Genomic DNA, 13,238 nt, shown 5'->3' with positions numbered 1-13,238 from the left:
ACACCCCCCCCCCCCCCCCACTCGGCAACGCACACTGTTTCCCTTACACTCACGCGTCGGCAAGCTCTCATTTCCTGGCCCTTCTAAGAGCGCTCAAGGAGTGCGCTGTTCCAGTTTGTCCCGTTTGGGGTTTAGGTGGGTTTTTTGGGTAGGTTTTTTAGGTGAGTTTTTGGGGGGGGGAAACACCCACCACAACATCCTGTGTGACACTCTGATTGTAAATTGCACTGTACTAAGTAGAGAGAGACTGACTGATTGCTTGGCTGCCTGCGTCTGCTTTCTGAATGCGCAGCTCTCTGTCCAGCTCCCATCTGACCGCAGTCTCCTGTTTCCGCACACGCAGGCATCCGAACATCTGCGCAAGCTGTGCATGCAGAACATGGTGTGGACCTACTGCAAGAAGATCCAGCCTGAGTGGAAGAACCAGGTACGCCAACACACAGCAGTCAGGCCCGCCAGCGGCTCAGGGAACACATGTACAGTACACGAGACTGACTGTGTCCGTGCAGAAGACCATACTGTTTTTCTTATTTGTTACATATTTGTATTTGTTACCATTGATTATCATCAATTTCCTTTTTTAATTGCCTCTCACCATGGTTTTCTGTGTGTTTCTTCTGCACCTTTTCGGGTAACCCATCACTCTGCTCCCACCCTTCGTTTGCGTCACTCCCGACTCTGGGGCACTCCTCTCCTCTTCCAGATGGAGCAGAAAGTCGTCGCAAGTGAGATATTCAAGGACAAGAAGGACAATTACCCCCAGAGCGTTCCCAAGCTCTTTGTGGGCACCCGACTGAGTGAGTCCCACACACACACACACACACACACACATACATGGACTGTGATATAGACAGACAAATGGACACTCAGGTTAACAGACGGACCCTGTCTCCCCTCCCTGTCTCTCTGATGCATTGACTGAATCACTCTCTCCTCCCCGGCACAGACAATGAGGAGATCAATGCCAAGGTTCTTCAGGTTCTGGGGAATGACAGGGTTAAGGTGAGTACTGAGAGGCAGGAGTGTTTATGAAAATGCTTTGTGTGTATAACTGTGACCTTCTGTAAGACGCTCTATTTGTTCCTGTTTATGTAACACAATCTGTATAAACAGTATGTAGGTGTTACTACACTCTGTACACTGTATTTAGTGCTGTGTCTTGCTCTGCCTCACTGTGAGACACTTTACTGTATGAGCAAAAGCCTGTGTTACTGTCTCTGGAAGGCAAACCACTTAGATGAGGGTGGCAGTGTAGCATAGTTGTAAAGGGCAGGGCTCGTAACCAAAAGGTTGCTGGTTTTATTCCCCGCTGGGCACTGCTGTTGTACACTTGGGCAAGGAACTTAACCTAGAATTGCCTGAGTAAAATATCCAGCTGTATAAATGAATAATATATAAAAATGGTAACCTATGTAACCCAGCCTGGATAAGAGTGTCTGTTCATGACAATAATAAATAATAATGTAATGTTTCACGATACGCCTGGCTCACTGTGACCTCATGACCTTCCTTCCCCTCTCTCTCTCTCTTCTCCCTCTCTTAGTATGGCGTTCCAGTGACCAAGTACGACAGGAAGGGTTACAAGGCGCGGGCCCGGCAGCTGCTTCTGACCGCCACCTTCGCCGTCATCGTGGAGGAGGCCAAGCTCAAGCAGCGCATCGAGTATTCCGCGCTGAAGGGTGAGAGGGCGGGGCAGGGGACCGTGTAGAGCGGGTGCACAGGCTAACACCGCTCTCTCTCTCCCCTACACCACGGTGCACAGGCTAACACCGTTCTCTCTCCCCTACACCACGGTGCACAGGCTAACACCGCTCTCTCTCTCCCCTACACCACGGGGCACAGGCTAACACCGCTCTCTCTTCCCTACACCACGGTGCACAGGCTAACACTGCTCTCTCTCTCCTACACCACGGTGCACAGGCTAACACTGCTCTCTCTCTCCTACACCACGGTGCACAGGCTAACACTGCTCTCTCTCTCCCCTACACCACGGTGCACAGGCTAACACCGTTCTCTCTCCCCTACACCACGGTGCACAGGTTAACACCGCTCTCTCTCTCTCTCTCTCTCTCTCTCTCCCCTACACCTCAGTGCACAGGCTAACACCGCTCTCTCTCTCCCCTACACCACGGTGCACAGGCTAACACCTCTCTCTCTCTCTCTCTCTCTCTCTCTCTCTCTCTCTCTCCCCTACACCACGGTGTACAGGCTAACACCGCTCTCTCTCTCCTCTACACCATGGTGCAGAGGCTAACACCGCTCTCTCTCTCCCCTACACCACGGTGCACAGGCTAACACCGCTCTCTCTCCCCTACACCACGGGGCACAGGCTAACACCGCTCTCTCTCTCCTCTACACCACGGTGCACAGGCTAACACCGCTCTCTCTCTCCCCTACACCACGGTGCAGAGGCTAACACCGCTCTCTCTCTCCCCTACACCACGGTGCAGAGGCTAACACCGCGCTCTCTCTTCCCTACACCACGGTGCACAGGCTAACACCGCGCTCTCTCTCCCCTACACCACGGTGCACAGGCTAACACTGCTCTCTCTCTCTCCCCTACACCACGGTGCACAGGCTAACACCTCTCTCTCTCTCCCCTACACCACGGTGCACAGGCTAACACCGCTCTCTCTCTCTCCCCTACACCACGGTGCACAGGCTAACACCGCTCTCTCTCCCTCCCCTACACCTCGGTGCACAGGCTAACACCGCTCTCTCTCTCCGCAGGGATCTCTGTGAGCTCGCTGAGCGACGGTCTGTTCGTCCTGCACGTGCCCTGTGAGGACAACAAGCAGAAGGTAAGAGGAGTGGAGGAGCGTCGCCGTGACCTTGTCTGTTCAGTACACCTGCAGAAAGGAAGGAGCATGGTCACTGACTCATTAACCATGTGCTCGTATTTTAGAAAGTGCATCCAGGAATCACTGCCTCAGACCTCTTTGCTTCTTTCTTTCAATTTTTCAATTTTTAAAACTTCTGTTGGATTCAAATTCAAAAGTTACATCACAGTAAGGGGTTTTGCAAGGTAAGGCACATGTAGGATGTTACAGTCCTGTTCCATTAGTTTTTAACAGTTGATGTCACTTTGCTGTCTAGTTGCGCACAGTCTACGCAAAAGGCAGTACTTTTGTAACTCTGTGCTTCTAGGGTGATGTGGTGCTGCAGTGCGATCACGTGATCGAGACCCTGACAAAACTGGCTATGAGTGCCGACAAGGTCAACAACATTAACATCAACCAGGGGAGGTAAGAGAGTACGGGCATTAGAGAGCGCTGGATAACAGGCTACTCTTGTGGAATTGTGGGAATTGTCTAGATATGGATTTTCATTATTGGCTGTTTTCCTTGCTGAATCTGTGTTTAAGTGGGGAAAATAACCTTACTGATGTAAAACTGGAAAAAGATGAATCTCCTGTCCACTGATTGTATTCCTCCTTTGTCCTTCCCCCTTGTCCTGTTCCCTGCTGCTTCCTTCTCTTGTTCTTTCCCCCTTTCTCCTTCCCTCCTTCTTCTTTCTCATTCCCCTTTCCCTACCTTATCCCTGTCCCCACCCCTTTGCAGTATAAAGTTCACCATTGGCCAGGGGAAAGAAGGGATCATTGACTTCACCTCTGGCTCAGAGCTGCTGGTGGCCAAGGCCAAGAATGGACACCTGTCAGTGGTGAGTGAGGGTGGAGGGTGACCTGTTGGCCTGTGTGAAAGGGGCACCAGAGTCCTGGTCTGTTTGATGCCCTCACATCCCAGTTCATTATTTAAGTGTTTCAGCAGAAACAGGAAGCGAAACTGGGCTAAGTCAATGGAAACTGAAAGGTAACTGTAGAATTTTTATGCTTCAAGCCCTTGAAGGCTGGAGTTGTTTGTCCCTGCTCTACATTTTCTATATGGGTATATAACTGAAAATTCAAACTGGTCAATTTAAGGGCCATGTGGCTGTTACTGAGTGGGAGATTTCTATAATGGGTATATAACTGAAAATTCACACTGGTCAATTTAAGGGCCATGTGGCTGTTACTGAGTGGGAGACTGAGTGGGAGACTGAGTGGGAGACTGAGTGGGAGACTGAGTGGGAGACTGAGTGGGAGACTGAGTGGGAGACTGAGTGGGAGACTGAGTGGGAGGCTGAGTGGGAGGCTGAGTGGAAATTTGAATGGGAATTTGAGTGGGATGAATTTGAGGTTGAGTGGTTTTAGAAAAAGTACAAAGAATCATGTGTGTATGAAAGGAGAAGTAATAAAATACTGTGCAATAAATAAGGCAGTTTAAATGAAATATGTTAAATTTCTTTTAAAAATAATGTGTTAGTTTGGACGTGAGAACGCATTTTAATTTCTTTTCCCAGACTGCACCTCGGCTCAACTCAAGATGATGAGGAGGAGTGAACAGTTACAGCCTGCAAACAAAAAGGACCCTTCCTAATCGGCCTTTCTTTCCACCAGTGCGATGACGGCTGACCCGAGACTTCTGTCACGCCACCAGCTCTTTTGCCCTAGCCAATTAGATTCCACCTCTAGTCACGCCAAATGTCCATGCTCTCAAAGTAGTATTTACATTTATATTCATAATAACTGCAATTATTATTCTGCTGTTACAATTCCAGCTTCGAGTTCACCAAAAAGTTGGCACATTTGTTTTTTTTTTTCCCCCCAGCACCTTCTCAGACTGACCTGAGACTGTTGCATTTCAGTGTGGGGGACGGATGCAAGAGAGTTTTCTATTGCTTTCTCTCCTCCAGTCTCTCCTTGTCAATCTTCTCTGCAGTGTGACTTTCTTTATATATTATTTTAAGTTAATGGGAAAGTAAAATTACCAAAAACATTACCAAAAGGGAGCCACAAGTTGGATTTTTGTAAAACAGGAACTTGGAATACCCACCACCAAAGCTGTTTTACAATACTGCGATTCCAAGGTGCTCACTGTACTGCAGTTAAAAATTTTGACTAATTATTGGAATGCAGAAGGAGAGAGAGAGAGAGAGAGAGAGAGATGGGGGAGAGAGAGAGGGAGAGAGAGGGAGAGAGAGAGAGAGATGGGGAGAGAGAGAGAGAGAGAGGGAGAGGGAGAGAGAGAGATGGGGGAGAGAGAGAGGGAGAGAGAAACAAAGGCCAAGAGGCTGCTCTAACTTTCTTTTTTTTGCATTGTTCTTCCCTCTCCAAATAATGTGCCTTATATAAAGTAATTCCTGATGTTTATTATATTTATATGTTGTTTATATCTCTACAGACATATTTATGTGTTGGTAAGCAGACGTGTTTTGGGGAATGACAGAGACGTCCTCTCTAGTGTCAGCCCTTGCTCAGGTGTCATAGAAAGGCGAAAACAAGCACACAGAGACCCCTCCAGTCCTCATCAAAGTACTGAGCTCCAACTGTAACATGACAACCATTCCTAAAGCTACAGCCACATTTAAAATTCATGGTTTGATGAAGCTACGTCTGTTGTAAGGCCCGTGGCACAAGCTGCTGCTTTCCTGTCACATTATCTGAACGTGTTAGCGTGGCTTTCTGCTTATGGCTTTCATGGCGCGTGGTGTTGATTAGAAGGAATTTGTGTTTACTTCACAGTTACAAACTGAGACAGAGGACAAAATGTCAACACTGACTAAAATACATTACTGAAACTGCTATTGACACTGATTTCATATACGTGTATATGTTTCTAATTTCCACCGAAGATAACCAAAAAGAAGATAAAATTTGCACTTTTTCTTTCCAAAGCCACAATACTTGCTCCAATGAAAATTGTTATTAAGTGTATTATTGATGTTTATAGTATTGTAGTTACTTTGTGTTCAGTAGTGGTCTAGTAAAAGAAGAAGACTACTTTTTTGTTTCAATTGGGTTGGGCCTTAAAGGCAGCAAAGTGAAACTATTGTGTAGACCAGGGTACAAAGGAGTTCAGGATCTGAAATGTTTGACATGAAAAAGCCGTGAAAGAACTATGGCTGTCTTCAATCCACAGCTTTTCTAGCTATGTGCAATTATCATATTATTGATCTTAAGCTTTTTGTTCATTTTATTAATTGTTCTTACCTCTTTTTAATGTTGCATCTGACTATTGTTTATTTTTTTCTTTCTTTGTTTTATTTTCATTTTTGGCATGGAATTAAGACACTGCCCAGTAGCAACCTTTTCATAAACTGTTTCACCTTCCACGTAATATGATACTGTGCACTCCCATGTTAGAGTCGTATTTATCCAGCTTAATATGAGTTTCATTAGCAGGTTATTTCGACAAAGGGAGCATTTTAGTTTGGTCTGGGATTTGTTTTTGGGCTGCACTCCATGATCTTTGATCACTGTAAGCGGTTGATTGGTCTGAGTGCACATGAGCTTCCAGTCTCCTGGCCTCCGCCCCGCCCCGCCCCGCCCCGCCCCGCCCTGCCCCACCCTCTTGTCTTTTATGACCTCTGACCCCTAAAGTAAAAGCCGTTGAACAGCATGGAGCATGCCAGAGCAAAACTACAAAAAAAGCTTAAAGGTTTCACTTTTATGATTATTTATTGTTAATTATGTGAACTCACATTTTTTTGTGTGGTTGGAGGTGTGGTTTCAGAATAATGGAAGTGGAGCCAATGGAAATGCCAAGTGTGTGCTTACATCTGTCATGTGTAGGCTGTTAGATTTTCCCTTTTTTCCAAAGAATACAAATATCCTGCAATGGTGCCTTGTGTTTAAATATATATGTAAATGAAATATTTTTACTAAATCACTCAAAATCACTTTCTGACAGTGCCTCTTTTCTGCAGTTTTGTTAGTTAAAGGGATATCACAGTGCCATCAGACAGTTCTCCTCCAATCAATACCTTTCTGATATCACTGATTTCAGAGGTAGCTGGTGCAGTAATGTAAAGTAATGTAGGTACAGAGGGATAATCATAGAAATATAAAGCAGTTATGTATATATGTATGGACACATGCATACAGTATATATGACATACAAACACCAGCAACAAATTCATCATCAGTCATATTAATTTCTCTTTTCTTTCTGTGTTTTACCAAATCCTATGCTAAATGATTTTTAAGAAGCAAACACTCGGTATCAGTTCAATTATTGTATACACGTTCTTATATAATCAGAATAACACACTAAGATTAAAAAAGTGGTCATTTTCAAAATAAAAAAATCAAAACTCAGTGCTTTGTGTCAGCATGGTTTAATTTGTAGTGTTGTAAGATTTGTAGTGTTTTAAGTTTTGCACAATTATGACATAAGTACTGTTTTCATGATTGAAATAAATTATTGGGCAGGGTCACCTGTATGAAATCCGCTCAGGTCCTGTAACAGACACTCTTTGGTTGGACTTGGACACAATGATTACGTTTGCACCTCCCTTTATTTTGAATAGTATATTAACATTGAAACTGTTTTTCCTGTAAGCGTCTTTGCGGTGTTATTTCCTGGACCAGGCCTGCAAAAACATGGTTTTTCTCAGTAACAGTTTGAGACATTGGTGCAACCTGAAAAAAAAGTCTTCTGGGAATGCCCAGACTGTATGCAAAAGTGTACTGTTTTTGTGGGTATCCCAGTTATTGAATTAATATGTGGGAGTAAAAAAAAAAAAAGAAGAAGAAGACAGCAAAAAAAAAAAAAAAACGGGCACTTGTGCAAATGTACAGTATGATTCTTACTGACCAAATAAGGATGACTGTGGGCAGAGAGATAAGGGCGGCTACCAGCTGCTTGGTGGCACATGAGTCTGAAACTTGGATTTGGTTTGCAGCTTTGTACGGTCACATGACCTCCTGTCAGCACTCTCAACCACTGGGAATTTCTGTCCCAGGCTGTACTCACTACAGCTACACGCCTCTGTTACCCGCTGCACGGTGATGTCGGGTAAAGGGGTCTTCAACTTCCATGGAACATGCACAAACCAAGCTGTTCCAATGTAATATGAAAAAGAAAGAGCACAGTCAGAATGCCTTCCTGGTGGAAAAGAAATACAACAACGATGATGAGTGATTTCCAGGTTTACAAAATTAGTCAAAATCAGACGCCAATTACCAGTGTTTCTGCCAATATTCAAAACACTTGCTAGTACGTAATACAGAGGGAAACAATGGTTTAAAAAAGGAACAACAGCAGTTCAACAACTTAACTGACTGTTTAAAATTTGGTATTCAGTATAATTGCTTGTTTTACCGTTCAATTGCTGATTGTAGTAAGTCGCTATAAGGCCAGCCTTCGTGCGCTGCAACAAAGCTTCCAATGCAAAATGAATGTTGAAAGAAGAGAAAAGGTGAGAAAAAAGAAAGTATGTTCATGTTCAGTTTAGTTGGAAAAGGTTTACATGATGGAGGTCATATGGTCAAGTCATGATCAGAGATTCATTCCACATCTCTTCTCCTTTTTGTGTTATGATTGTATTTGACTCTCATCTCTTTCTACCTTTTTATGTCACATTTTACATTATAGCAGATACTGTTATTCAGAGTGTCAGTGTATGTAATAAGGCCATGTGACCCCACAGTATACATTCAGAAAATACCATGAACACATTAGAAGATAATTTTTGAAACAGTGCTAACAAAATCCATATTACTGTAATAGTGTTGAGTGGTAAATGTTACCACAATCAGGAAAATATCACAGAATACCAAAAATTGCAATGTGTAAAAACAGTACCATATCAATACACAGTCATATATTTTAGGTATGACTGGTGGCAGTGTAGCATAGTAGTTGTGGAGCAGGGCATGTAACTGAAAGGTTGCCAGTTCGATTCCCTGCTAGAGCACTGCTGCTGTACCCTTGAGCAAGGCACTTAACCCACAATTGCTTCAGTAAATATCCAGCTGTATAAATGGATAACATTGGAAAAAACTGTAACCGATGTAAGTCGCTCTGGGTAATGCCTATAGTGTAATGTAATGTAAAACAATGCCAAAGAGAAAAGCCAAGGGAATGTAGAAAAGCAAGACTTTAACAACACAACAATAAAATATTTCATGTGACGGCAATAGATTAGTGGCAAGTCTGATGGAATTTCAGTGCAAATTGAAGCATTTTTTAACTGGTGAGAGTCTAACTCAATCTGTTAACGGCCCAATGTACAGTGGCTCTTCATTCTTGGTTTACCTGCGGTCAAAATTCCACAAAGAATATTTGCTGGGCTCATGAATCACAGAGCATTTTCACAATGTCACTGTAATGTGTTTGGCAATGTTGCTACCTTGTTTTGGGCAAGACGCAATACCACGAAAACCCTTAGCGATAATCGGGAATCCCCTTCCGTAACGCTTACAGCTGTACTCGCAGGCGGATGCAGGGACAGATAAGAGGCCACGCGCAGATTCATTTCTTCCTTTCAATCTTTATTTTTGAGTTCTGTTCTGGTACAGTACAGTGCTATACTTCCAGGTAGAGCAAAAACACTTCCCATTCATTAATCACAAAAATACAAAAAAAAACATCTCTGCATAGCACACAGTGTAAAATAAATACCATATTAATAAATAATAAATAGATATTTCAATAAATAGGAATCTCCCAGAAGTCAAAGGGGTGGGTGGGGAAGGGGATCTTGGGTAGTGTCTTGAGGCTGTGGAGCTCTCGATGGCTCTACAGACTGAGGGAACACTGGAAAGTCTCAGAAATATCCAACAGCAACTTGTAGCTGCACGCACAAGGGATTGGGAATTTACAGAAGTTTTAGGTCGATGGGCACTGGGGTGGAACAAAAAGCATGAAAAAGATTAGTAGTCACAGTTCTTCACAGCTAGATCCCAACGGTAATAACACAATTACACAAATTAATCTGACGCCAAAAAAAGAGTTACATTCTGTTACAGTAAACATTCTGAAAGATTTCAGCTCAGGATTATTGTATATTGAATTTTAGCTGCCATAATATTACACATGAATTATAGAAGTGACCTGAAAATTCAAAGTAACAGCCATTTTCATACAAAAGATAATACTGTACATTCATAATACTGCCATACCACCAACACAGAATAAAACAGTACAAACCCTGTCATTGTCAAATTAAAAGAAATGTTTAAAGTGTCCTGTTTTGATAAAAACTCAGGGGAACCCTGACTGAGAAACCCTCATATCCAGGTATACTGAAAAAGCAGCAATGGTGTGTGTGTGTGTGTGTGTGTGTGACACACTCTGTTGAAGCCCTCTCTCATGGTCTCAAAGCATGACTGTCACAGTGAACACATGGGTGGGGCCAACACCCGTATGTGGTGCACAATCACATATCATATCTGTGAGCTGAAGGCCTTGCCCCTGCGTCTGGACTGTGTCAGGAGAATGAAGTCACGGGCCAGCTTGCCCAGGTAGCGATCCAGGTCTCGCAAGATGACGTAGCCCTCCTGCCGACTGGCCCAGAGCTGCCAGGCGAGGGTAGGCGTGGTGGAGGGCGGGGCCACTGAGGAGGCAGAGCTGGATGCGGGGTAGGGGAGGGCGGAGCTGTTCAAGCACCTCAGCTGCAGAGAAAAGGGGGAGGGGTTTATTCACGATTTAACATCAGATCTGTTAGAATGTTACTTCTTTTGTGAATGAAACAAGTCATACCTATTAAAAAAAAACAGTAAGCACATGTTGTGTAATACGTACATCATGAAAGAAAAGTCTTGATTTGCTGTATCCAATGCAGGGGAGTTTCGAAGAAGAGAAGTATTTATGACAAGTATGTGCAGAAATGCAGAAGAGTGGAGAACAGAAAAGTGAGCTAGCTGAGGTTGGATATACAGAATAGTTTCAGAAGAGAACAACACAGGCAGAACTGTCTACAGACAGCACTTCTATAGATCTATAAAGACTATCAGCAAGAGAAAGAGCCAAGGAAATGAAGAATGACATGCATAATTTTTTAATGTTTTATTTAGATAATTTGATAATAATTGATTTGATACGTGAATGAGAAGCTTAAGCACTACTTGACTCAAAGGTATCCTGGGTAAATGACTATTATCCTTGTATTAGCAGCAAATAGCTACAGTGATTCGGCCGGTAATGATATGATTCAAAATCATGCAGGTGGATTTGACCTTACTGACCAGGTATTCACACACTCTAATGGCTCACAATATTAACAATGTGTCTCTACCTGTGAGTTGACCTGTCGCATGAGATCTTTGAGGTCCCTTTGAATCCCAAACATCGCCTGAGTTAGAGAGGGCTTCTGTTGTCCTGTTTGAGACTTCCTCTTTTTCGGAGGATGACTCATCGTCTCAGCTTCTATCTGTCGCCTCTTCCTGTCCAGGTGAACCCAGAAGGTGTGCAAGTCTTTGGCTGCCGAGCTCAGTCGTTCCCAGTCCTGTAGAAAGTACCACAAAAGGCGCACACGCACTCACTGACTGAATTCATTCCAAGGTACAACATCCTCTTCTTAAGCAGACTGATGATCTCACACACAAATTCCCCCCTAACACACACACACACACAAGCACACACTTATAATAAACATTATGCAAAGAAAAATGTGCCTCCCCCCAAACTCTTGCTTATTGTTGCTATAGCGCCCGCTCCTCCTGCCCTTACCTCCATCCTCAGCCACTGGAGGGAATCAATGGCGATGGAGGGCAGGCTCTCCATTTTCAGACTTCGGTCCTCAAACTGCGGGTCTCCCAGCTGCTGCTCTTTCTGACCAGACATGGGTTACCACAGGATTATTAGATTATTATTATTATACAGGATTCTTATTGCTAGTCAGCTGTGGATTTTCAAGCCCGGGATGTGTGTATATGGGTAAGTTTTTTCTGCTGATGCAGTTAAAGTAGACTGTGACCGCTGATGCCGGTGTGTGTGTGTCAGGGTCAGGGGTACGTACATACTGCGGCAGCAGGTCTTGGACGTGGGCAAGAATCCTCCGAGTGAAACGTAGGGAGTATGAAAGCCTCAGCTGTCCCTGCCGGCAGGGTGTGGCAGGAAAGCACATGGGCAACGACCACAGGTGGAACAGGAAGAGGGGAAACAGCACTCGCATGCCTGTCATCCTGGAGAGAGGGGGAGTCCGTGAGAGGAGGAAATGGTGATGGAGAGATGGCGAGGAAGCAGGTATGAAAGTAAGAACATAGAGAGGAAGAAGATGACAGGAAGCAGGTAGCAGGTATGAGAGTAGGAACATAGAGAGGAAGAAGAAGACAGGAAGCAGGTATGAGAGTAAGAACATAGAGAGGAAGAAGAACACAGGAAGCAGGTAGCAGGTATGAGAGTCGGAAAACATAGAGAGGAAGAAGGAGACAGGAAGCAGGTATGAGAGTAAGAACATAGAGAGGAAGAAGAACACAGGAAGCAGGTATGAGAGTAAGAACATAGAGAGGAAGAAGAAGACAGAGAGAGGAAAAGGGAGGGATAGTCTAGAGGAAAGAGTTTAGAGACTTAAGATCTCTCTAAGAGCAAGGGATTGAGGGCAACACTTCAGAATACTCCACAAAACGTTTAATCATACAATTAGAACTATGAAAAATGAATACTGTTTTATTTTTATTACAAAGCTGAAGTGACAAGAAATACCTTAACAGAGGATTCTGGTCAAGGTTCCTTAAGATCCTTAAGGGATACATTGACTTACTAAGGTGTCACATACTGTATGAGAACAAACAACAACCATTTAATTTAATATAATAAGTTTTTGTTGTTGTTTATTCACAAACTATATAATTCTGCATGTGGCCCCGTGCTTGAAATTTTTAATGAGCCATGAGCGCTCAATTTTTTTTCATTCTTAATGAACTTAAAACTCTGAAATTGTTCAGATAGATCACTGGTATTTGACAGCTGTAATTTATTATTATTATTATTATTATTGGTTTTCATATTGTTAGAAGACTTTTGCCATCCACAGATTTAAGACAAATATAAAACAAAGTAAAGTAAAATGATCCAGTAGCCTATAGCTAAAAGAGAGCTACAAACAATATTAAGGTTTTTATAGTATCCAGTGATCACTTGCCCATCTCATTATCCCAATAAAAACAAAAATCACGCTTACATCATTATTTTAAAAAATACTGCTGTAATATGTTTTATATGATTCGAAGTAGTGTCCAAAGACTACTGCAATGACTATAATTTCTAACTTAATTTTCAATATTTATAAGATAATTTGTTTATAGTTCACAGACATAGAATATTAGTACCGTGCCAATTCTTAATGAATCTGACATGAGTGGCTGTTTTTGTCATTATTATTTTTGGTGAATTTTTATGATTAGAATTCTACTTCTGCTGCCTCAGTTTTACCGCTGATGGGCAGTCATGTGGCTCAGTAAGGAGCAGGGCTTA

General features: G+C 43.3%; 2 protein-coding genes across 5 annotated transcripts in view; one reads left to right on the top strand and one right to left on the bottom strand.

The window, feature by feature from the left end:
* LOC118774375 (unconventional myosin-Ic-like) overlaps nt 1-5,010 on the top strand; it is a 51,430-nt gene extending 46,420 nt beyond the window's left edge. For all 4 annotated transcript variants that reach the window (XM_036523715.1, XM_036523717.1, XM_036523718.1 and 1 more), the window contains 8 exons: nt 344-427; nt 704-797; nt 947-1,002; nt 1,544-1,679; nt 2,731-2,801; nt 3,148-3,245; nt 3,561-3,660; nt 4,339-5,010. In XM_036523715.1, coding sequence (XP_036379608.1) covers nt 344-427; nt 704-797; nt 947-1,002; nt 1,544-1,679; nt 2,731-2,801; nt 3,148-3,245; nt 3,561-3,660; nt 4,339-4,365 — 666 coding nt within the window. In that variant the 3' untranslated portion in view covers nt 4,366-5,010. The remainder of the gene's footprint in view (nt 1-343; nt 428-703; nt 798-946; nt 1,003-1,543; nt 1,680-2,730; nt 2,802-3,147; nt 3,246-3,560; nt 3,661-4,338) is intronic.
* A 5,197-nt stretch (nt 5,011-10,207) lies between these two features.
* Nucleotides 10,208-11,937, bottom strand: LOC118774570. Its single transcript, XM_036523921.1, has 4 exons — nt 11,782-11,937; nt 11,493-11,594; nt 11,059-11,268; nt 10,208-10,435 (listed from the first exon to the last, which is right to left on the bottom strand). The coding sequence occupies exons 1-4, from the start codon at nt 11,935-11,937 to the stop codon at nt 10,208-10,210; spliced, it is 696 nt and encodes a 231-aa protein (XP_036379814.1).
* Between the last annotated feature and the right edge of the window lie 1,301 nt (nt 11,938-13,238).

This window comes from Megalops cyprinoides, chromosome 3, assembly GCF_013368585.1.
Source record: "Megalops cyprinoides isolate fMegCyp1 chromosome 3, fMegCyp1.pri, whole genome shotgun sequence".
NCBI lineage: Eukaryota > Metazoa > Chordata > Actinopteri > Elopiformes > Megalopidae > Megalops > Megalops cyprinoides.
This window is presented reverse-complemented; position numbering and strand designations above follow the sequence as displayed.

Excerpts from the sequence above, each read along its gene's own strand:
- LOC118774570 (XM_036523921.1), bottom strand. The coding sequence starts at position 11,937 with ATGCGAGTGCTGTTTCCCCTCTTCCTGTTCCACCTGTGGTCGTTGCCC. Across the intron at positions 11,595-11,781 it reads AAGACCTGCTGCCGCAGTAT|AAAGAGCAGCAGCTGGGAGA; the intron begins GTACGTACCCCT and ends ATGTCTGGTCAG. Across the intron at positions 11,269-11,492 it reads TCCAGTGGCTGAGGATGGAG|GACTGGGAACGACTGAGCTC; the intron begins GTAAGGGCAGGA and ends TACTTTCTACAG.